Source organism: Colletotrichum truncatum (genome assembly GCF_014235925.2).
Source record: "Colletotrichum truncatum strain CMES1059 chromosome Unknown Contig_0003, whole genome shotgun sequence".
NCBI lineage: Eukaryota > Fungi > Ascomycota > Sordariomycetes > Glomerellales > Glomerellaceae > Colletotrichum > Colletotrichum truncatum.
The window spans coordinates 5,636,198-5,660,973 of record NW_027222400.1 but is presented as its reverse complement, the minus strand read 5'-3'; the positions used below and the strand labels follow the sequence as shown (position 1 = coordinate 5,660,973).

The 24,776-nt window shown below is 44.0% G+C and overlaps 7 protein-coding genes across 7 annotated transcripts; 4 read left to right on the top strand and 3 right to left on the bottom strand.

Moving 5' to 3' along the window:
- Positions 1–366: 366 nt before the first annotated feature.
- On the bottom strand, positions 367–2,178 carry CTRU02_206426 (x-pro dipeptidyl-peptidase c-terminal non-catalytic domain-containing protein; the record flags this gene model as incomplete). The annotated part of the gene is made up of 2 exons (XM_036733483.1): positions 367–1,161; positions 1,210–2,178. 2 exons carry the CDS (start codon positions 2,176–2,178, stop codon positions 367–369), a joined length of 1,764 nt encoding a protein of 587 aa, XP_036574824.1.
- Positions 2,179–2,864: 686 nt separating this feature from the next.
- Positions 2,865–4,019, top strand: CTRU02_206425 (major facilitator superfamily transporter; the record flags this gene model as incomplete). Its single annotated transcript, XM_036733484.1, has 4 exons — positions 2,865–3,139; positions 3,208–3,335; positions 3,390–3,681; positions 3,740–4,019. The coding sequence occupies 4 exons, from the start codon at positions 2,865–2,867 to the stop codon at positions 4,017–4,019; spliced, it is 975 nt and encodes a 324-aa protein (XP_036574825.1).
- Positions 4,020–5,583: 1,564 nt separating this feature from the next.
- CTRU02_206424 (fungal specific transcription factor domain-containing protein) lies at positions 5,584–7,986 on the top strand (the record flags this gene model as incomplete). The annotated part of the gene is made up of 1 exon (XM_036733485.1): positions 5,584–7,986. One exon carries the CDS (start codon positions 5,584–5,586, stop codon positions 7,984–7,986), a length of 2,403 nt encoding a protein of 800 aa, XP_036574826.1.
- A 1,923-nt stretch (positions 7,987–9,909) lies between these two features.
- On the top strand, positions 9,910–10,113 carry CTRU02_206423 (uncharacterized protein; the record flags this gene model as incomplete). Its single annotated transcript, XM_036733486.1, has 1 exon — positions 9,910–10,113. One exon carries the CDS (start codon positions 9,910–9,912, stop codon positions 10,111–10,113), a length of 204 nt encoding a protein of 67 aa, XP_036574827.1.
- A 469-nt stretch (positions 10,114–10,582) lies between these two features.
- Positions 10,583–11,617, bottom strand: CTRU02_206422 (uncharacterized protein; the record flags this gene model as incomplete). Its single annotated transcript, XM_036733487.1, has 1 exon — positions 10,583–11,617. The coding sequence occupies one exon, from the start codon at positions 11,615–11,617 to the stop codon at positions 10,583–10,585; it is 1,035 nt and encodes a 344-aa protein (XP_036574828.1).
- Positions 11,618–13,802: 2,185 nt separating this feature from the next.
- Positions 13,803–14,960, top strand: CTRU02_206421 (transposase; the record flags this gene model as incomplete). Its single annotated transcript, XM_036733488.2, has 1 exon — positions 13,803–14,960. One exon carries the CDS (start codon positions 13,803–13,805, stop codon positions 14,958–14,960), a length of 1,158 nt encoding a protein of 385 aa, XP_036574829.2.
- Positions 14,961–22,580: 7,620 nt separating this feature from the next.
- CTRU02_206420 (transposase) lies at positions 22,581–24,188 on the bottom strand (the record flags this gene model as incomplete). Its single annotated transcript, XM_070204715.1, has 2 exons — positions 22,581–23,109; positions 23,179–24,188. The coding sequence occupies 2 exons, from the start codon at positions 24,186–24,188 to the stop codon at positions 22,581–22,583; spliced, it is 1,539 nt and encodes a 512-aa protein (XP_070061819.1).
- Between the last annotated feature and the right edge of the window lie 588 nt (positions 24,189–24,776).

The following is a 24,776-nucleotide window of genomic DNA, read 5'->3' as shown; positions in this document are numbered from 1 at the left end:
AGATCACGTGTGTCTATAAGAAACTTTCAGTGCGTTGCACTCTGAACTCGATCAGTCTAAGTTAGATATGATGAGCTAACAACATGGCTCTAGTACCCATGAGGCAAGCCCTCTATAAGAATTTACTCCTATAAGTAGCTGATATGTTCAAAGTTGAAAGGGAGCAATCCATGGACTGCGCAAGTCTTCCACCAACTCTAGCGAAAACATTGTAACTGCCAAGCTCTCCTTTTCGATTTTGCGTCTTGTTCTTCTCACGTTTCCATTCTCAGCACTCGTTATATGTACATTGAATGCAAACAACTTGTTCTTCATAAAATAGCGATTTTGCTTTATTTCTTATCTAACTAACGAAAGGCCTTTCCATTACTGAATGAACGGCAAGATAATTCTGCTTTGATGCTCCGGTCCACAGTGGATGTAATGGTCTCCCTTGTTCCGCTCGTGCTCCGGCCGCTCCGTCGAGAACGCCTTGTATTCTGCAATCGACGGGAACTGTCCGCCAACCTGAACCTGCACGGACTCACCGGCTTCGTAGTCAACGCCCATGGCCCAAATGCCAATCTCCAACTCCACGATTTCGCCAGCAGGAATTTTCCGCTCCTCGTTGTGTGGGTGGAAGGGAAATTGCGAATGCATAGACCGGGAGGGATCGATTTTGCGATGAGATGCCCTTAGCTGACCAACCGAGCCCAGGTGCAGGTTCGTGCTGCTCCGCTCCTTGGGCGGGATATCGTGAATGGACTTGACGGGTGCCGCCCAGAATGGGAAGCAAAGGTGCATCATCGGGTTGCCCTCCTTGTCAAGCTTGCGGATGTTGATGAACACATTCATATCGTCGTGGGAAGGGCAGGACATGTAGAGGATTGCTTTTGGCAATCCGATCAGACGCGATGGCTTGTCGAATGTGTAAGTGAACTTGGCTAATGAGTTGCCATCCTCGGAGTTATAAGAAGCTTTCGATGGAGCTGAAGGAACTGATTCCGACAGACTGCCGTTTTCTAGATAGAAGGTCTTGTAGTCTGTGTTAGGAGGAGGAAAATCTTCGTAGATGATATCGCTTTCGGGTTCTCGGTCGCCGAACTTGAGAGATGTCCACCGTACTTTCGGCGTCTTCTCCCAATCATTTTCAATCCCTTTCAGGTATCTATCGAAGAATTTCTAAAAACCGTTAGCTCAGAACCAGAAAAAAGACTCGATGGAACATACCGCCAAGTCCTCGTTCGTCTCGTGAACACTGTACAAATCAAACCACTCTTGCCAAGCACTCCAGCGGATCCACTTCTTCTCACAGCCCAACTCCATGAAGCCTCTAATGCTGCCCATTGTGTGGATAGAACTAAAGTCTGACCCGGAGATATACGCAGGGATGTTGATTGCCTTCATGTTCGCTCGCTTGTCTTCCCACCAGATGTTGGAAAGAGGGCTTCGGCGGTACATCTCGGCGAAATCCTCGACTCCTGAGCCACCCTTGATGATGAGGCTCGTAATCAGGTCGAAGTTGCTCATGGAAAATATGCCGCCTCTAACGAATTGCTCTCGGAAGAGGTCACCGCTTGCCTCCCAAGGAGCAATGGCTTTCAAAGATGGAGGGTTCAAGGCTGCGACGTGCCATTGTGCAATAGCTAATGCTGAGTTGCCGGCCATGCCAACGCTGCCGTTGCACCAATCCATCTTAGCAATAGCCTCGATGACATCGTACGCGTCCTCCGCGTCTTGGAGACCCATAATGGGGACTTGGCCATCGCTATTGCCAGCACCTCTGCTGTCGACGCTGATAATAGCGTAGCCCTTGGGACACCACCTTTGAGGGTCAAGTCCCTCAAACTTTTCAAGGCCGCTAAGGTCACTCTTTTTGACGCAGCATGACCACGGTGTCATGGGCAACATCGTCAGAGCGCTGTACTTCTTGCCGTATGGGGACCAGCCGACGATGGCGGGTATCTTCTCCGTCGAGTCTGCAGGGCGGTATACGTCGATATACAATCGGCAGCCATCGCGGACTTTGATCTCGACGTCATGATCAATGCGGATGTCGCTCTCCAGAGGTTTCGCATTGTAGCCGTTCCAGCCCTTGGGAAGGACTTCGGTGCGCCCTGGAGTGAAGCCTTGATAGTTGTTTACTCCGATTTCGGGCTTGCCGATAGGCTTATACGCGATCTGAATTGGGAGGGGCATGATTGGGTGATATGGATGAACTAGGATGTTGGGAAATGGATAAGCTCGTACAGCTCATGTTCAGGTCAAGGGGTCTGCCGACATGGCGCTTTTTATTGAACGCGTTGGACATGTTCCTTCATCCTATCAGAAGAACCAATTGCTCATCAAACGCGTAGCTTGATGCTTCAAGACTCTAGAACCTCGGTCTATTGGAACCCGCTGCAATCCCCGCATCGGATATGTTCCAGTGAAGACATTACGTGGGTTGAAGCAGCGGGGTTGGGTTCAGCTCAGATCCGTTCGGATCAGCTACAGTTACCGGCCCCACAGCCGTGTTTGATAGCCAAAACCCAACCCCGAACCGAACCGAACCGAACCGAGTTGCACGCCCAACGATCTATTTCGAGACGAACAAACCGAGGAAGACGGCGACCAGACCGAACCGCATGAATCTGCTGAGAAGGGGTAGCCAAGCAATATTCTCGCCCGAGGCAAGGAAACCGGGGCAGTCGCTGTGAAAGTAGTCATCAGTTCATAGCCATCGTAGCATCTAATGCTCCCTCTAATCAGAGCTGCCTATAACAACAGGTGGAATTCTCGAACTCAGTACCAAAAGTAAACCTCTCTATCTTAAGAGTTCTGACAATTCAAACAACAAGATCTGAGATAATCATTCGCCTCACTACCTAATTGCGATATCCAAAATGTCAAAGTCCCTCCTCGAACCCAAGTCAAACTACGGCGATTGGAGAGACTTCTTCTTTGAACATGGCTACGCCATCCTTAAGAACGCTATTACTCCTGAGCGAGCTGAGTATTACAAACAGAAGCAGCTCGACTGGCTCAAATCCTTCAACCGCGGGTTTGACCCCGAAAACGAGGACACGTGGACCTCAGAGCACCTCCCAGTCTCCTTCAAGGGAGGCATGTATGGCTCGTACTGCGCCCCACATGAGCGATTTGCATGGGAGGCGAGAATGTGGGTAGCATACTGTCGCGAAGGCTCTAGACCTGGGGAAAGGGCCGATTTCGCTAACGCTGTGACAGGGAGCCGGGTGTTTTGAACCCGTTTGTCCATATCTGGGAAACCGAGGAGCTGTTAGTAAGCTTCGATATGTTCAACATCACTCTTCCCCGCCAGAAGGACTTGAAGTGGTCCCCATGGCCGCATTGTGGTAAGTCCATTTGGAATCATGATGGGTAGACTTTGCTCATCCCACTGTGTCTAGACCAAGACCCAAAACGCAAGGGGCTCCAATGCATTCAAGGGCTCCTCAACTTTGCCCCTAATGGAGACAAGGATGGCGGCCTGATCCTCATGGATGGTTCCTCTAAGCTTTACGACCAATTCTTTCAAGAAACTCGCGTCATGGATAACCATGAAGACGCTCCGCCGCCAGAGGAGAACTACCGCGACCTGTTTATCTTCAAGGAGGAGGATGTCAAGTGGTTCGAGGACCGTGGCTGCAGTCTTATTAAGCCGAATCTGGAGCCTGGTGATCTAGTTCTGTGGGATTCTAGGTATGCTTTCCGACGAGAAGTCTTCTACTGTTAGATCCCAACTAACTATCAAATGCAGAACTATGCACTTTGCTAAACATCCAGAGGGCACTCAGATCCGCCACGCTCAATATGTCTGCTTCACTCCGGCCAAATATGCAGACCCCCAAAGTCTGAAGGAAAAGGCTGATATTTTCCGAGCTTGGGGCGGCACTACCCACTGGCCTCATACTAACATTCACCCACAAGGAAAGGCCAAGAGGAATGGTGTGGTTGACCCCCAAGAACGCGAAGAGCCGTTGGAGAAGCCAGTGATTACGGATAGGTTGTTGCAGTTGGCTGCAGTCAAAGCATACTGAAGGTCGAGATAGGCAATGATAGTAGCTTGAATTTCATCTGATGTTCCTGTGAAATTGCCATTGTGTCATTAAATATTTTCCGGTCATGAATGCTGACAATAGGATTGTAAAAATTGCTGAATACTGTCACATCCGGGACGGCTGTGCCGGCATGGCCGCCTTAGACCCAATTCGACTAGAAGGCTTCTCCTAAAGTCAAAAGTTTCATCGCCAGTTCGGCATAAGTGTACCGTAACGCTTTTGTCTCCTGCTCTCGTCGAATTTCATCATGTTCCTCTACAACCGGACCCCAATACGCGATCAAGAAGCCACTCTCGTCCTTGTTGCAGAGTTCTGGTAACCGGTCGATGATGATGAGTGGATGCCAACGCACATGAGTAGTGAGTCGCGAAATATGAAACTCATCGTCTTCAATGTGGTCTCGGAAGGCAATCTCAGCCGAGGAGTGTGCCTTGCATTTCGGAATTTTCTCCTCGTCAGACGCATCGGTAGCGAGTGGCATACCCCACACATCGATCCGATCAACCGATCGCAAATCTCGCGTGCATTCAGCGTCTCCTTGTAAACCTTCTCAACCAGGGTTCTGAGGTGGCCGAGATTGTGAGACTGCGGGGTGGTGTCGTAAATCCGAAAAGACCGTTGGGGGCGGGTATCTTGAATGGAATAGTCTGAGTCTGAATCCGATGATTTGACAGGAACTGTAACGAATTCTTCACGTTCCCAAGCGGTGAAGCAGGGTGTATTGTCGCGGCTCGGTACCTCTTCGACGACAAAATGCACGCGGATCTTCAAAGGCGGCTTGCCACCTGTTGATAGCTTTTGTGGCGGCGGCCATTCTCATGGAAGTTTGGGTTGTCGGTTGTGCTTATTCTGCTGCTTATCTACGGGATATGGTGTAACTACCTTAGATATTGACGTATGAGGAATGACTAACGAAAACTAACTGAACTACAGACTATCCCGATAGCTGGTGATGCTGTAAGCAACTGTAGATATACCTTTGCCGTTGCAGCTATGAGCCCACCTTTGTCTGCCAATATGCCTCAATGACTAAATTGCAGTTTGCTAGTTTTCATGTTCAGACACATCGATTCTTCAGGTTGCTGAAAGCATACCATACTTTGGAATTACATTTTTTCCCACAGATAACAGAACCCCACAATACACCAAACACCGAAACAAGGCCACAATTGCGGGTTAAACCAAGCTTGATGGCCAATTATTAATTCCAGGGCTTCGACTGGACCTCAGCACCCGAGGCCTATTGCCGCCAACGCCCACCCCCGGATTCTTAGGGGCGGGGTACAGCGTTCATGGGTCAGTCGGGGTTCCCTTGAACCCCACTCTCGGGTCATCCAAGCTGGGGGAAATGCAAGATTAGCTGCTACTCTCTCCGCTTTGACTGGATACTCCTCTGACATCCCCTAGAGGGTCCCTGCTCCATGCTGGGATTTCCGTTATATACCAGGTTTGCCAGTGAGCCAACCGAGCCCGACCGAGGACTTCTTCAATCCCCTTCCGTCTCAGCTCCGGACCGTTCACCCTCGGAGTCGTTCAGATCACCATGAATAGCCCTTCCTCTGCCGTCATGGCCGACTCCGTGTCGAGTTCAAGCGAGCATCCTCCGGTAACATCAAATCAATCACATTCAAAACGAATACGTCTTTCTCTGGCCTGCAATCAATGTCGTAAACGCAAAGTACGATGCGACGCCCAGACCCCAAAATGTCACAACTGTATTCTCCGAGGAGACGACTGTCAGACAACAAATCCCAGGAATCCCAAGGAGCACGCCGTTCGGAAATGGGCTTCTAAAAGCAGCACTACCCAGAGCGACAACAGCACCCACGAGGGATCTGAGCCTGCCCGTGATCGTCACCTTCGGACAGTTTCGCCGCGGCCACGCCAATATCTGTCACCAGCGTACGATAATGGCTCTGAGGGTGAAGACGCGGCTTCTCGCCGCCTCTCTTGGGTTGCACAGGCTTATCGGGCCAATGTTAGAGACAATGACAGCGGCCATGCACCACCCGGCCACTCAGATCTCAACCCCGATATAGCCCTCAACACCGATGAGAGTTCACATAGGCTCAAGTTCATGGGCGGCAGCAGCGTCCAGTCTCTGACAATGTTTGCCGATTTGTTCTTTAAGAAACGAGGTCTTCGTACCTTGTCGCCTTACTTTCGCTTCGGTATGCATCATGTTGAGGAATTCCAGCTTCCTCTGTCGCTACAACTGCCATCTCTTCCCCCTCTGTCAACCCTTGACGCATACCTGGACGTCTACATGAAGAGAGTATTTCCCCTCTTCCCTGTCTTTGATGAGACTACCATGCGATCGGATATGGACCGCCTGGTCTCGCTTCAAGAGGCAGAACCGTCAGGTAGCCTCCAAGGTGCAATCGACTCTCCTCAAGTTCCCATCCTCGTCGCTATTTACTCTATCATCTGCATTGGTGCCGACGAGGAAACGGGCTCGTTGACAGAGATCGGCACACATTTCTTGACTGCAGCATACGGCCTTCTGGCTCATGTAATCTCCACCCCATATCTGGCTTCCGTACAAGCTTTGGTCCTTCTTACCATCGCATTACGAGGCCGAAGCAAAGAAGGCCAAGGATGGCAGACACTAGGCCAAGCCATCCGCATAGCACACTCGATTGGTCTACACAGACATGCATCAACAAAAAGCCCACATAATGCCCCTCAAAGAGCTGATTCTGCACCGTCGCCGGGGTATCAGGGCAACCGAAAGCTCCACGGGCAATTATGGTGGAGTTGTTATACACTCGAGAAGCTGATGGAACTTGAAACTGGTCGTCCAAGTGCAATCCACGACTCGGATTGTGATCAAACACTACCGGAACCTGTGCCTGTTCCTGCCGCCGGAATAGCCATGTCCATTGGATCTTCCCCAGAGGGACAAGCCGACCGCCAAACTATTGACTACTTTCAGCCGTGGGCCTCTTTAACAAGAATCATCAGTAGCATCAGTGCTCATATTTACGGACGTTCGGGGCAAGCTAAGTCTCCCCGGATCCTCCTTGGTGGCACCGTTCGTCTTGACTCGGCTCTGACTGAATGGGCACAATCACTTCCTCCCGAAATTCGCCCCCCAGGACCGCACAGCGGAAATGTGATTCTATGCGAGACCGGGCACAAACACCTTGCTGCATTTCTGGCCATTCATTACCACCACGCCCTAATCTGCCTTCATCGTGCAGCGCTCGTATTCCCGGAAGCCATGTACCGCACCCACATCAACTCACAGGCCGATTCCGCTGGTCTGTCTACAGTAGAACTCTCCCGTCTGCGTAGAGGCGCAGATATCTGCATCGGCTCAGCCAGGGCGATAGTGAGACTTACCGGCGAAATAGCCGACGACTCGACGCCGACTCCTCGCGCGAGAGGAGGACAGCTAGGCGAAACACCCACAAACAGGTCAGAATCAGTCGTCTTCACCATCACGCAACCCCTCTTATCAGCAGTGGCCTTGGCGCTTCACATACTCAAGCAGCCCCGCTCACGCCTCGCGCGGTCCGATCTAGAGCTTCTGGGTATAGCGGCCCAGTATGCGGAGGAGCAGTACACCAGAGTCTCGCAGAACCCACGCTTCATCCAGGCGTGCTCCGTTCTGCAGTCCAACATGTCCGAAATTGTGTCCTTGCAGGCCCACCAGCATCATTCCAGCCATTCTAGCCAGAGCCATCGTGGCTCCGTCACCTCGTATGATATGAGCTGGCAGGACGAGAACCGCACCCCGAGGGAGGCTTCGGCCTCCGATGGTGTAAGAGTTGAGATGGATTTGATGGACCTTGAGCTACCGGACCTGACGGGCATGTTTACCGAGATCAGCAACACGGACTTGTTTGGAGGAGTAAGATTGGAGGATCTTTGGGGGATGCTGGGAGCACCAGCGAATGGCCAAGGCGCGGAAGTCTCAGATACTTCCTGGTCTCGATCATGAGAGCAGACGCAAGTTGATGCATGCATGGCTCTGCGTTTGCCTCATTAATTCTTAATACTTCGCAGTCGTGCGAGGATTTGTCTCATGTACGTGTTAAACGCGTTGTAACATTGAATAGAAGTCTTGCAAGGACTGCCCCCGCTCGCCAGTGACATTTGAAATCCATAACAGGTTAAGAAGAACAACTAAGAGAACTATCTCATGCGGCTGATGCAAGGTTTGCTGTAATGTTTGATGGACGCCGTCCAATTTGGGTGTTGCCTGTACATATGTAGCCGCCCTAAAGCATCACCTTGACATAAAATTACACATTTTTCTCTGCCTAACAAGCTCGTATAGAATCCGAGCTTAACTAGAAAAACTTCCGCTTCCGTCTATTGGCCGACTTGAACCATCCCCTTGTTTTAGCCGTCCACGTTGCCTCTCCTCCACTTCAGCCATTTTGGCGCAGGCAATCCTTTAGAAGTTGATCCTAATCCGGTAGTATCGAGTCCCAGTAGGATTCAACCCCGCAATGTCTGGCCCCCAACGTAATGCAATGTCTACATAATCTGTCTTAATACGCCGTATCGAACGACGTAGGAATGATAAGGATTTGTCGCAGGTTGGCTGAAACATTCGATGTGGCGTCGGACATACGGTCCGTATGCACAGAGATGAATCCACATTCCTTTTTAGAGAATGGTCGCATTGAGCGTCTATCAAGGTAACCAATCTGGCCACAGGTATGTTATGTGTTTATTGTCGATGAGGATCTTAGATCGGCACAAAAAAGTTCGGGGTCTAGAGTTACCTGCTGTGAAACCCCGCATACTCCGGAATAGGTACCGACTACAACCATCTTTTTAACGCAACATCAAATCCTACCAAGTCTGATTGCATCCTCAACTTGTAGATAAATGTAACGTCAAAATTATAGAAGTGTCTTCCTATCACCTTGCAACAAATCATTCTAATTCACGCATGCCTAGAGGGATTTGTGAATCGTAGGGCTACATGAAACGCGGGGTTGGGCCATTCTGCAATGCAATCCTACGGAAGATCAAGCTCCATCCTATGTTACTGGAACAGTTCTCGATGCAACTTCCCTATCATAGGTGTTTACACAAACTGCATAGTATAGCTTTATACTATGCGCTGTTGTCATTTGAGTTACTTATGACTTGAGGAACTGTGCCTCCTGGAGCAGCTTAGCATGAGTGCGGGCTATAGCTCTGGATGTGTGTGATGCTTGTCATTGGCTGGTGGATTCAACCTGTCTTAGAGCTGTTGACCTTCTTACAGTATGTTCAACTCTTGCAACACTATCTCAAAGGCCCAACCTCACAGGGCAAAATATTTCTCAATGATTAGCATGGATGTATTCTTATTAACAATCGTTAGGCCAGTGAACGCAGTGAGTGCTACCACGTGAAGGCTATTGAGCTTTTGGTGCGCCGATCTACTTTCAAACAAGGCTAGTCAACTTCACACGTATGCCTTCTATGAGAGGAGAAACAGTCTTGCATCCTTTCCAAGTTGACTTTGCATCATACGAATCATCTCGTTTACATCCCGATTCCAGGAATCCTTCTGCAATATGTGCTTCTTGAGCACATCGGCTGAGAGGAAATGCAACCCACTCCTCAACCTCTTTCCATCATGAACGTGTAACGGAGCGTAACTTCGCGTTACAAAACTCGGAAAAAGGAAATGTACCCAAAGTCCGGCTGTAGAATCATCTATAAAAGCTGGCATCTCTCTCGACTGTTCTGCCTGTTTTCTGAAGTCCTCATCAGCATCAGCCAGCAACTCAAACAATCCAGTCTACTCCTCAAACCACAGCCTTCAAACACTTCGGGTTGGTTCCTGATAAACTCATGTCTGGACCTACAAGAGACTAACATTTCACTAGATTTTCAATCCCATCTCCAATCATCCAAAATGAAGTTCACCACTGTCATCGTCGGCCTCTTCGCCACCATCGCCGTTGCCGCCCCTGCTATGGAGAGCGCCGAGGTCCTCGAGGCTCGAGTCGTTGCCGCCGCTGAGGAGCTTGTTGCCCGCCAGATCTGGACTTGCACTTGCACCAACCACAAGAATGTCTGCTGCGGCGCCATGGGTGCCTGCTACACTGGCAAATGCTAAGCGGAGAAACTTTGTCAGAAATCTGCAAGTCTTGGCTTCAGGGGACGGGGGTTTTCCACCTTGCCGCTAGATAGGTGGTACTAGTCCATCTTGTCAATAATACATGGGCTTTTCTCAGACTATACTTGCATTAGTGAAAGCGTGGTGCTAAAGCCAAAGCACCCATGATCTTGACCCTTTAGCCGTAGGAATTAGGCTGACTGATGACCTGTATTGAGAAAAGGTAGGTATTGGCCTCCTCAGCTACCCGAAACCCATATACGCCTTTCACAGGTGACTAAAGCTGTTTAAATTGTACCAAGATTAAGAAATTCTGCTGAGGTCATGATGCAAGTCAACAAAAACCGTGTATTTCCTCTGTAGTCCCATATCGATTGATTCTACTTCTCTCCTTTGAATTTGTTACTTTTTCTCTCCTAAACCACTAATCATTCCAAAATTTGGTTTGTTCATATGAGAGGATCAAACGTTACGTTTCCGAGAGATTAGGTACGGGTCGTTTGACATCTTTAGGAGCTTGTGTCGCTTCCATCACCGGCAAGTCAATATCGATAACCCATGGGAACTGCACCAGTTCTCCATCTGCTTCGATTGCCGCGTTGACAAATATGGTGCTCTTCGGCTCAGCATGGTTGCCGTCGTTGCGGAAGAAGCTTGTGTGATAGTACCTTTGCTGCCTGCAGTGTGCGATCTTTTCCTCCCTTCGTTTTTTATCATCCTCGGATTTGAACTGAGTCCCCCTGAGCTTTGGGAGACTCTCGATTAGCCATGACCGATTGTTATCAATATCCCTGAAATGTGAGGGTGGATCTGATATGATATGGCGCCAAGTTACCATTTTTGCTCCCCAACCGCCATGTACATGTCCAAAGCAATGCATGCGGGGCTGACACCTCGCTACAGCAGCGAAGAGCCGCGAGCAGCCGATACGTATCCTCTCTGCTGACATATCCAAAATCCCATGAGACGGTCCATGGGTTATGACAACATCCGTATCCGGTTCGATATGGAAGTGGTGGTCGTTATTGTCGTTGTAAGTAAAACCCCAAAGCTCCGTCGAAGGAGTGTAAGGGCTCGCATAAACTTTGAGGCTGTCACGGTTTGGAAGAGCGAATGTGTAGGTTCCCTCATCCAAAAATATGATGCCATCTTCTTTCGCATCTTGAAGCAATCTTTTAGCCTCTCCCTCATGGCCAAATTCCCTCTCAACCAGGTCTGTCTCCAAAGGTTCCCCAATGATTTTATTTGCTTCCTCGACTTTTGCTTTAAACGCCTCGGTATCTAGCGAGAAGTCATGGTTTCCTGCGATTATGAGTTTGAGCGACGCTTTTAACTGCTTGAGCATTTGAAGTGTTTCTCGAAATTCATCTAGCTTCGAGTGCTGCGTAAGGTCGCCACAGTGTATTATAATGTCAACGGATTCATGAGGCATGGATTCGCTTTTGAAATTTCTTCCATGAGTGTCAGAAATAACCATGAATCTCGTCTTGATACTGGCTGTCATATTCCCTGAAACTTCTGTGGATGATCGGCTGTAACATCAGAGGGTGGTACGTAGATTGAAATCTATTGAATTTGAAGAAATAACTTTACATGTGAAACTCAGAGAGAACAAGATGTAGGATCGCTTAGAGAAACGCTCGTTTATACGTAAGGAAGGTAAGATATGTTTCGGAGATAAGCCTGAAATACCCTTCCAAGCTTTGTTGGTTGCGGACAGAGAGGTCGCAAAACGGCATACAAAGTGCAAGCCACCAAGGTACAGTTTCAACATCTGGTAGATTATAAAGTTGGATATCTCATATTGATGATGCAAGAGGATTCGAAGATGGTTCTTCTCTTTCTTGTTACACTAGCTGGAACTTTAGGCTGAATTAGTTCCGTGGCCGCAAACCGCCGGTTATCAGCTGCAGACATAATGGGCTGCCTAAGGGAGTAAGATGCATGATGGTTTCGATTAAATCAGTGGATTTTGCATTAACTCGGTTGTCAAACAGACACTTGGTTAGTCGCCGGCACGAACAGAATGCGTGTGACAACTTGAATAGAAAGAGTACGGTTGCCTCCCGGCAGTACACGCGTTGTTATTCATGTTGACGTCTAATAATTTGAAGTAGTCACCCACCAAGCTTTAGGCACGGGCGTCCCCTATGTAGGTAACTGGATAGTAAGCATTGCTGTTCTAGCTCCCATGCTTACCCCGCACTCGCAGTCCTACAGGCTGGCTGCTGCAGGTACATTATATGCTACCTTGCCTTGTTCAATAATTACTCGCTTACTCGTACCGCGAGTAATCGCTTGATGACCCCCGGGGGCCCGTCGGAAGCCGGCACCAGACGGGCCTGCCGGATCACAGTCGTTTTGCTCAACGGCATGGGCAGTTCACCAAAGATGCATTACTATCCCCGAGTATGGCGTCTACGGGGATCAGTTTGTCGCCGGGAAGGGGGGGACTTATAGGGGACAGAGGCCTGTTGCGAATTGTGGAGATCCGGAAGATAGCGCAGAGATCGGAGGGGTGGCCCGGAGACCCAAAGAGTGGCCCGGAGACCGAAGGGGTGGTGCGGAGACCCGGGCTTAATTTAATCACGCTTGCAACTACATGCGCGTCTTGCTTCACGAGAGCTTCGCAATGTCACGAACTACTGACTACCCATACAGAGATTTAAAGATGTGTCAGGTTAATCGTCAATAGTAAGGCACGTCTTTGATTCATAAATGCACATTTGTATTTTGCTACATAATACTGGCAAAATGCGCCTGCAACGCAGGTTTCGAGGACGCATCTCCTTGCCAGTTGGCAGAAGCCAGAGTCCCAGCTCGCCGCCAGCTTTAGTCTGGCCGAGGTGGTCCCAGCTTCATGACAAGGATCTTCAACCGGCAAAGCAGCGTAGCCTGCCATCTTCTTTGCCCAAAGATTGAGATAAAGTGAAGAGTCATAGAAGAGTTTGGGACACTTGAAGAAATGTGAGAATCAGGGAGACAAATCAAGGTTGCACATGGGGAACTGTTAATTCGTTTAAGCATCAGACAAAAGTTCCTCGTGTCGGCCACTAGCTGTTATAACGTCGCACACCCACTTCTCGCACACCCCCACATTTCGCACACCCATAAATCGCTCATGTAGAATTTTACCCTCTTCAACATTCTTTAATATCTTCACCACTTTTACAGCGATTATTATAATTCTTTGAATAGTTACTCTTATACGCTTAATGGGCCAGTATACGGAAACAGAAGTCAATCAAGCTCTCAATGCAGTTGCAAGTGGGCAGAGTGTCCGAAAGGCAGCTCATGATGCTGGAATTCCACCATCAACCCTCCAGTCTCGATTAAAGGGTTCACAGGCAAGAAATGTAGCTTTCTCTAGCTTCCAGAAGCTATCTCCAGCACAGGAAAGTCACTTAGCTGAATGGGTGCGTATCCAGGCGGCGTTAGGGCTGCCGCCAACACATCAACAACTCAAGGAATTTGCCCAGCGAATCCTAGACATCAGAGGCACTACCCAGCCACTTGGGAGAAACTGGATTCAGTTCTTTATTAAGAGAAATCCATCAATCAAGGTTCATAGAGCTAGAGCCATCGATTCTAAGCGTGTCAATGGGGCCTCAACTAATGTAATCAGGCAATGGTTTCAACAACTCGCCCTTCCAGAGATCAAGGCGATCAAACCACATCATCGCTATAACATGGATGAAACTGGTATCCTAGAAGGCAGAGGATCAAATGGCTTAGTACTGGGATCATCAGAAAGCTCATCAATGCGAAAAAAACAGCCTGGGTCTCGGGCTTGGACAACTATGCTTGAGTGTGTCTCTGCAACTGGTCAGGCGCTTCCTCCACTTGTTATTTATCGAGGGAAATCGGTTCAACAACAATGGTTTCCTCTTGATATCCATAAACGTGATATTTACAGTGGTTGGAAGTTCACAGCAACTGAGAATGGCTGGACTTCAGACTCTACAGCTGTGGAATGGCTTGAGAACATCTTTATCCCTCTGACTAAGCCTGATCATCCCTCTGAGCAGAGACTATTGATCCTAGACGGTCATGGCAGTCATGAAACAACAGAATTTATGTATCTCTGTTATAAACACAAGATATATCTCCTTTTCCTACCGCCACATACATCCCACGTTCTCCAACCTCTAGACCAAGCAGTCTTTGGGCCTCTCAAGGCGACCTATCGAAAAGAGCTTGGATACCTCATTCAACACAACGATTCTACAGTTGTAGGCAAACGGAACTTTCTTACCTGCTATGGAAAAGCACGCCAGATGGCATTTTCAAGCAAGAATATCAGAAGCGGCTGGAAAGCAACAGGACTATGGCCCATTTCGATAGCTCGACCGCTCATGAGCCCTCTACTGCTTGAGAATGCTTCCAAGCCCTCAAAGCCAGGCTATTCTACGCCTATGAGGGCCTCTGATGGTGGAAAAGACGAAAACTGGGCATCTGCTACATCCATAGTAGCCTGGTCAACGCCCAAGAAGACAGTTGATCTATATGATCAACTTAGCTTATTCAGCAAGTTGGATAAAGATCAGCAAACGCAGCGACTGTTGTTTCGGAAGGTTCAAAAGGGATTTGATGAAAAGGACTATCAATTAGCTACAGCAGAGAAGAAGATTGCAATGTTGGAAGCAGAAGTTGAGGCTGGAATGGTACGGAAGCGGCGTAAGGTCCAAATGAGCCCAAATTCGAAGTTTGCCAACATTGAGGCAATTCACAAAGCCCAAATTGAGGCTGGCGAAATTGAAGATAGCTCAGATGAATCTAGCGAGCCTGAATTACCTATTAAAACTGGCGATAGTATCACAGTTGCAGGAGACGAATCAGACTTATAGTTATGAAGTTGATGAATACCTCATGATGACCCAATTTATGGGTGTGCGAAATGTGGGGGTGTGCGAGAAGTGGGTGTGCGACGTTAGTTACCTTTCTTATAGTTTCTATAAACTATATATCAAGCCTTATAGCATACGATTTCGTTATTTTTATTAGTTTTGATATTATATACCTACTTGCTAGGCAGGACTTTAGCATTACGTAGTAAGTAAACGACTTTGTAAACCCCCTTTTCCGTAAATTAAGTCATCTCTCGTTCGAAGGCTTATTCCCACTAAGGCTACTATAGGCTCTTCTACGCCTTACGGTAGGACTTCGGGATTACTACGCCGTCAGGTAGGACTTTCGAAAAGGCAGTAGCAGAAAGCACGCTAAGAGAAAATTAACAAGAAGTCAGTAAAGCTAGAATATTAGCAGATAGGAAGGTCTTTTTAGCATAAGAGCGTACGCTACTAGCGGCTCGGTAGTAACTAGGTAGTCGCTAAGCTAAGGCGCGGCAAGGTCGAGAGGACTCTGCCGGTTGACTCGTTGCTTCCTTAACAATCGTAGAGAGGGAATCAGGGTCCTAGTGATCAGTTTCTATTATTTCCACGGAGGCAACGAATTCGTCGTTGTTTAATTCATTAACAATACTATTACGAGGTATAGCAGTAGTCTCTAACAGGTTCTCTAGTAGCGGAGACATAAGATATGTATTAGTAAGTGCTATCGCTTTTTTAACGATAGTCTTATCTAGTTTAGGATCACTAGTCACGGGTTTTTCACCTTTAATAGGCTTCTAATAGATAGTATACTAGATAATAATATCTAGTTCGATAAACGCAGTATCATATTTAATTTTATCAATATTAGGTATGCTAGTAGTTAGAAGCAATACTATCTTATACGGTTCCTTACGAAATCAAACATCTCTATAGCAAATAACCTCCTTTCGATCAGGCAGGTAAACGTAATAAATATAGCTACGAAGAGAACCGTAACCGACGAGAAATCCCTTAATTACTTATAGTTCTATCTTAGCAAAACGCATAAGGCGTCGAAGGCCCTTCTTATATACGTAGGCAGCATAGCTAAACGTTCGGAGATATTCAATATAGGGGGCCTCACGTTTAGCAGCCAAGTTTAGCTTTCTTGCTATAATCTCGTAAAGGCTTAAGTTACCTTTAAAAGGTATAAGCAAGAGGTTAAGAATCTAAGTTACCGAATCGATACTATAATCCCATAGTTCCTCTAGAAAGGATATATCAATCAGCTATATCTAGGCGCCTTCGACGATAGTATAACTAGCATGCTTAATAGTACCGTTTATAAAAGGCGTATAAGCAATAGTCGTATTATAGCAAGTACCCTCGAAGTAGGGGTTGTTAAAAACCTTGATTAGCTCGGGAGCATTATTAGAAACCCAAACCTTAGGCTTAAGGCTAGTAAGACTATAGAATTCAGTATCCTATTTCTTAATAGCTACTAGGATAGTAGCAAACTTATAGTTAAGTAGAAAAACAACCTAGTAGTAACTACTATACTTATCTATAAGGTATAAAACCTAACGGTTCCCTTTTATTAATAAGGGAAGAATACTAACGAGATCAAGGTAAATTTCATCGCTAATACTCGTAAGTAGAAGTAAGTAGTCTCGACTAATCCGTTTAGTAGATTTACTAAGATAGCAAGACTTACAGAAGAAAGCGTCAATTTCTAACGTTATAAACCGAATACCAACACGGCGGCAAGCCTTTATAATACGTAATAGGTAGGCGTAAACCAGCCGGCGGTATATTAGTTTAAGAGACGGTCGCTAGGTAGCCTAGAAGGCGGCAAGGCTAATAGCAATATCTCAAGGCATGTAATTTCCAATATCATAAGTCTTAACGACGTAGACGTTAGAAACCTAATAAACTTTAGTAAGGGAAGTACTTTATATTATATATATAAGGCTTAAGGTCTGCTAATTATATTCTACGTAATTATAACAAAGTTTTCCAAGGCTTAGTAAGTTAGCTAGGCTAGAAGGGTTATACTTAACGTTATAAAGTATCTAATCGTAAATAACGTTAGGGTTAGTAGGGTCTTAGGTCTAGAAGAAGACGGTACCTACGCTAAGTAACCAGACTAAGGCGCCGGAAGCAGAAGTAGAAGGTATCAAATCGCTCTTTTCAGCGTACTTAACGAAATATCGCAAGTTGTTAAAGGTTAAAGTAGTATAACCAGAATCGAGAACGATATCGTCTTAGGTAATAAGGTTATCGCAGGCAGTAGTAAAAACTACTAGGCTAGCGATAGAGGCTAGGGTAGACTAACCTAAGATAGTAGGTAACGCTTTAATAACAGTCTAGCAGGTACTATTAACAAAAGTAAGCTAATCCTAGCGGTAGCGATCGCTATATACATACTTTCTCGCTTTTTCAATCAACTTATCCCGGTTAACATAGTATAGAGGGATAAGATTAAGGTAGGCGATATAGTACTTCATAGTCTCGTAATCATAGTTATAGTAGTCGTACTTCTTCTTTTCCTTAGAAGTAGTAATAGTAGAGGTAATAGTAGTAATAACGGCTAGAGAAGCAAGACCCCTACTGCTAGCAGACTTGCCTCTAGGTATATTGCGAATAGTAGCATAACTATGCTTTTGATCTTCGTCTTAGGCAAGTATATAAATCGTATCGGCTACCTTATTCTACGTAGGATAGGTAGCGCCTTTCGAGGTAAAATGCTTATATATATCAGGAAGTCGGTCCTTAAAGAAATTAAGGAGGAAAATAGCAAGGAAGGAGTCTAGCAGACAACCGTAAATAGTCTTAATACGCTTTCTAAGGTAGTAATAGTAATTAAAAGCATCGTAAAAAGTCTTATAATCGTTAGTAGTAGTCTTAGCAAACTCGTTAACAAAGGTAGCTATAGCGTCTTATAAGATTCTCGGAATATGCTTCTCGAGCGCCTACTATAACTCGTAAGGGTTTCTATCGTTAACCTAACCCGCTATGCAGAGTCTGTTAAGAACCGATTCGCTAGCGTTTATAAGGAGACTATACGTAACGTTACGGTTCTTTCTCTATTCCTCTATAGCGATAGGGTTAGCAAGGCGAAAGACGTTAGTCTCGAGGAATATCTCGAAGTCGTATCCTTACAAGGTCGCTATAACAAGCATACGCTATATATTCTAATTAAATTTACCTTTCAAGCAAGGAAGAAGCGTAAAGACGGTCTTAAAATCGTTTTAAGACATCTTAAAGTAAAAAATAAGGGTATCATAATAGTACGGGATAGACTTATAGTCGTACCTCGATTATAGGCGTTTCTCCGAGGCCGTAGCTTTAGAAGTATGTCTATACGTTAGATGGCTTACTTTCGCTGCTACCTACGCGTGCTGTTAGATTATATAGGAGGGAGAATCTTACGTAAGAATACGAGAAATAGGTAGAATTATAAGATCCGACCGTAGAAATATAGTAAATCGAAAGGAAGAATAAATACTCGTAGAAGATACGAGAAACTGATAAGCTAGTTTGAAAAACCGAAGCTGAAATAGTTAAATTCTCGTGAAAACGAGGAATCGAAGTAAAAGTTATAGTTATAGTGTGGTTATGACTGAAAAGTCTGTTGTTATGGTGGAATTCCGTAGTGTTTGTGAAAACTAGTAGGTTGTGGTGGTCGGTCGCGTGCTACGTGATATTCGTGCGCGCCAGGCAGCCAATATCGCGTCAGAAAGTGAAATTCGTTAGCGAAGAGGAAAGAAAGCGAGAAAATCGCATAGAAGGGTAAATAAAGCGAATAAAATCGTAAAAATTCGTAAATCAATAGAAAATTAACAGACGAGTAGAATAATAGGTAAAACGACGTTATTCCGAAAGAATAACGCTAGGCTCATAACCTGTGGGCGAGAACCGGCACAGAACGCTCAGAATGGGGAAAGTGGTGTTGTTGGTTGGAAGAACTAACTAACTGACTAGAGGGCTGTGGAGGCTGGCTAAGACCAGTGGTAGCGGCCGTCAGCCCACGTGACGGGCCGGCGAGGCCTGCCACCTACATATTAGTAGATCGAGGGTTAGGGTAAGGTAATTAGTCTTATACTAGGTAATAAGGTATAGTAATATTATAAACTATAAGCTAAGCTAAAAGTTATCGAGGATAAATTATAAGTTAATTACTAAAGAACTATCTAAAAAGTCTTAAGTAAAGCTTAAGTCCTAATCTATATATAAGTCCTTAATAATTGCGTAATAGATCTTAATAAGCGTTCGTTATATACGATAAGCACTTATTGCTAAAAGTAAGCGCTTACTTCCTTAGCTAGGCGCTTATTATATTATCTTATCTCTACGTGACCTGTATGATAGTTTTTCTCTTCCGAGGTTCCTTTATTACTTTATCCCGTGTCTTATATATAAATGCCTTGTTTTAGCTGCTAACCTAGGTAGGTTTGTCAACCCTCTGTTAGGCATAACGAACAGGTCGTAACACCTTAACTTCTATTAGTAGAAACCCTACTATTACTAGCTAGCCGTAATAAGAAAAAACTTAAGTTATTCTTAAGAAATATAAAAGAAGGCTTATACTAATATAAAAACTCTTAATAATTAGTAAAAAAGTTAAAACTAATACGACTAGAAGAATAACTTACGACTAGATTATAGAAATTTATAATATACCTATATATAGCTACTAAGGTATTACTAAGACTTAAAAAAGAATTAAATAATACTTTAATAAATAAACTACCTATAAGGATATAGCTAAAGTAATTAAAAACTGTTAGAAGTATAAGTATATTATACTTCTATTTTACTTATTTATCCTATTTAGTCTTATCTAAGACTTAGTAGGACTTACAAAAGTAACTAGCTAAGAATGGCTGCTTGCTAGTTTAAACATATGATATTCAGATCCCTATGGAATACTCTCTTTAACCTTATCTAAAAGTCTATTTAGTTAAAGAAGATTCTAGTCTGATTTATAAGCTGCTTTATAAGCTAGTTGACGTATATACTTACGTATACTAAACCTAGCTTATAGCTTCCTATATTAGCTATTATAGGCGACGTTATACTACTATATAACTAGCCTAATTCTCTCCCTTAGCTAGCTATTAGTTCCTCAACCAACTCAGCTTCAATATAAGCCTATACATTCTTTACTATTAAAGCCCTACTTCATAAGTACAAGTTCCCTTACTCTAATACCCTGTTATAAGGATATCGTACTATCTACGAGATTCCTACCTACCGTTCCAACAAAAACTATAAAGTCTATACTAAAAGTAAGCCTAGTAGATATAAACTATATAGAGAATTATAACCCTTACTAATACCTCCTATATTATAATACTTAATTTTACTAGACTTTATAATAAAACTACCTTAATTAAAAAAAACCCTTACTAAGGTAAAATATAATAGTATACTAGTTATAGTAAACTAACTTACTAAATATGCTTATTTTATACCTTACTTAAAGTTAAGCATAACTAAAGACTTAGTATATACCTTCCTTAGGATTATTATTAGCTAATATAGACTATTATAAGAAATTATATCTAATAGAAGATTAACTTTTACGTCTAAGTTTTAAAGATCCTTAATCTCGTAACTAGGAGCGAAATATAAACTTAATACCTTTTTCTACCTATAGATTAATAAGTAAATAAAAAGAATTAACTAGATTTTAAAAATATATCTAAAATATTATATTAATTATAAATAAGATAATTAAGTTAAACTACTACCTATAATATAATTCGTATATAATAATATAGTAAGAGAAAATACTTAGGAATTACCTTTCTTTCTTAACTATGGATTTAACCTTACTATATATAGAAAACCTTAATAAGGCTTAATAACGATAAAAGCTATTATAGATATTAAGAAACTTAAGAAAATCTAAGAAAACCTATTAAAAGATTTAGAATTTATACGATAATAGTGTTACGGCCAGCTAACTGACAGTGGGTTTGTGTTAACAGTAAGCCAGGGATTGAGAGTAGTAACAGTCGTTCCGTGGTCCTGGTCGAATAGATCGTAGATCTTCAAAGGTCTTAGTGATCAGTCAAGGCCTCAACAAGAGTCGTAGAGTAGTCGTCACTTAGGTATAGCTGAAAGTACCGGTTAGGGTAATCACAAAGTTGATTGCTGAAGAGCTATGGAAGTCTGACCATGGGCCGAGCTCAGGTCATACTATATACAAGTCCTGGACAGTCCCTGTGTCTTGTCGCTGATCACTGATCAGGTACCGGTGAGCGATCAGTGATCGTTGGTGAGCGCTCAGTAGCTCTGACTGAGCGCTCAGTGACCCATACTACCTGCTCAGTCTTATCTTATCATCACGTGACTTGTACCATAGTTCTTCCGTTCCCGAGTGAGTCCCTGTTGTTCCCGTGATCCTGCAGTACAAATGTCCTGTTCTAGCCGCCCGACGCCCAAGTGGGTCGTTCAGCTGTTATCCTTGTTTACGGGTCGTAACAAATAGATAAAGAAATATATAGACCGTTTAAAGATAAAAAGACTATCTTTTAAAGAAGGAGATAACGCCTACCTCCTTAGACGTAATATTAAAATAAAGTAACTAAGCGATAAACTCGATTTTAAAAAACTAAAACCCTTCGAAATTACTAAGAAAATTTCTAAAGTTAACTACGAGTTAAAACTACTAAATATTATAAAATACTACCTAGTCTTTTACATCTTACTTTTTAAACTAGCTTTAGAAGGCTTATATATAAGCAACTATATTAAAGTAGATACTAATAATAATAAATATAAAGTCGAGAAGATCTTAGACTATTATATAACGAAAGACTACTAACTAGAATACTTTATTAAATAGAAAAGATATAGATATAAAGACAACTTATAAAAACCGGCAGAATACCTAAAAAATACCTTAGAGAAGCTATATAAATACTAAGAAGAAGAAAAGGATATAAGCTAAGGAGAAATATAACTACTAAAAGGATATAAAATACTAAGACAAAGAGAATAACGCTTAGCAACTAAAATAGTTAAAAGAATAAGGGGTTAGCATAACCTAAGCTACGAAATTATTACTTTGTAATACTATATCCTAATCGATTAGGTCTATATAACTATCTACTTATAAACCTATTACTACGGAAGACTCTAGACTTAGAGACTCTAAAGCTTAGATTACCTTTATAAGTAGCTTATCTATTACTAACTAACCCTTTTTAAATACTATCTATTTTTTACTACGCAACCTCTTAAGACAAGCTAACGACTTATCTATCTCTGCTTATGCCTTACGTAAAGTAGTAACTTTCATTTTAAATACCTCCTCCTTAGCTATCTCTTTACGCTTAAGATAACTAGACTTATCTAGTAATTAATTTACTAAAAGACTTAGTAAAACATATAATATAAGCAAAAAGGAAACTTATAAGTATAGATAGTAATACTAATAGTATCGTAAGAACGATTATAATAAGTATACTTACTATACTTCTTATAATACTTAAGTATTTTATATCGTAACCCCTTTAAATAATAAAATATATAAGCTAACGTACATGATAAGCGAGTGAGACAGACAAGCGAGTGAGACAGTAAACCAGACCTTCGCGACAATAATATCGAAATCTATAACAAGAAATCTTAGATTGATTAATACTACTCGGATTCCTGTTCTTCGGATGTTTCCTCAATAAATTGACATGTTCTCGCGTTGTGGCCTGTATTCCCGCATACGCCACACCGACGATGAGTCGTCTCAGACCTCACTTTGCGACCACTACTCCGTCGCGTTTCCTCTTGTAGTTGCGTGTCTGCCTCTCTTTGCGACTGTATATCCTCTCCAGTAGATATAGTAAGACTTCCTCCTTTCTGTAGACGTGTTTTCTTAGCCCTTCGACGCCGACTTAATATTGCATTCTCCTCTCGAAGGATTTGAACCTCTGACTCTAGTAATGCTACCCGATGCCCTAGTCCTTCTGTCCCTCTGGCTAGCTTACTCACAGCACTATAAATTGATGCTGGAGAGCTGCTTCGGTGGCGTGAGATTCGACTCTTAATAAAAGTAGACTGTGATCTTGCTTCGCTTGGGTTGCTCGGCGTCCTAGAGATCCAAGGGTCTGGTGTCTGAGGGACCCCCTCCTCAGGCGTTGGCGTTCGGAACTTTACATCCAGCTTTGAGAGAACACTTTCTGCATTCAAAGGGACAAGTCCAGCTCCTCGGAAACCTCCCTAGATATTTTTCCTCGTAAAAGACTGCTTAAAAGCTTCGTGAAATGCTGCAAAGAAATCTTCCTTCGAGATATGGGTTATGCCTCGCCGCATCTTATTCTCAATTTGCCGACCGTAGGCATTCTTTAACGGCTGAAAACAACCAACATCTAAGGGTTGAAGTAGATGAGACGAGTGAGCCGGCATGCACAGTGTAATAATGTTGTTTTCTTGACAAAAGAGCTCGAAGGCTGCGGAGTGGTGACTTTCATGACCATCAACAACGAGGAGGCGATATTTCCCAGACGTACGTGGTTTTGTATAAATGTCGAAGTGTCTGATCCAGTCAATACCTCTCTCGTTTGTTGTCCATCCATTTTCAGACGTTGCAATAGCCCAATCGCCCGGAAGAGAGGTTTCTGTATACCAGCTTGAGAGGTGATACTGGCCTGCAACGATGATGTATGGCGGGATGCTCTCCCCTTGGGAATTAATAGCCTGGATAACTGTAACCCATTCCCTATTGCCAGGCTGTGTCATCTTCGTATTTGAACGCCTTTCAGCACTTGTAACAACCATTCCAGAAGCAATAACGCCCATCATAAAGCCGGTCTCATCAAAGTTGTAGATATCAGCATCAGCAATACCATACTTCGCAATTGTATTCTTCACAAGCGAAAACCAGCCACGAATCACCTCTGGATCTTCGCATTGAGCTCTCTTATAGTCATACTTGCGAAAGAAACGCGTCCTAAGCTGTGGTTGTCGCTTGACGAAATTAGAAGCCCAGCGCTTCCCAACTGGAGGCGCGTCGCGCTCTGCGAGAAGTCGATTGGCCATTTCTTCCACACCACTCAGCCGGGGAGGAAATGATCGCGCATCTAGGTCGAGAATATACTCAACTATTGTCTTCTCTTCTAAATCTGATAAATTCCGTGAATTAGGCATGCTGTCGCGTCGTGAGACTATTCCCTTTAGTCGCCGGCTTAATGTTGCGTGACTGACTGTATAGAGTGCACCTGCGGCCCGAGCACTAAGTTTTGGGTCATTTCTCATTGCTTGAAGGGCAATTTGTAACCTTCTTTCAATACTAGCTGATTCCATGATTTATTGTAGAGGAAAAGGTGCCGGTTGCGTCAAGGTGCGACGGTCGCGGTTTACTGTCTCACTCGCTTGTCTGTCTCACTCGCTTATCATGTACGTTATAACCTTAAAACTAGACTAAGCGATCTTAAGCAATTAAGTAAAATAATAAAAAGTAGAAGTACCTTAGCTAGAAAAAGACTTTGATTTTTCAATATAACCTAACATAGTATTAGCACTATCAAAGGAAGTATAATTAAGGATCCCTAACCTAAGACTAACATACCTACTTATAAGCCTTAAGGATAAAACCTTTCGGAAGAGACTTAATATTATAACTTATTTATTTTACTTAACAAAAGGTTAACAAACCTACTTAAGCTAGTAGCTATGCCGTTAAATATATACAAGATATATAAGGAATAATAAGTCACTACCGGGACGGAAGAACTATTATATAGATTATATAATGATAAAGAAGTAAGTATTAATAAGGAATTAGTAAGCATTTACGCTAAGGGAAGTAAGCGCTTATAATAAGCAAGGTAAACGCTTACTAAA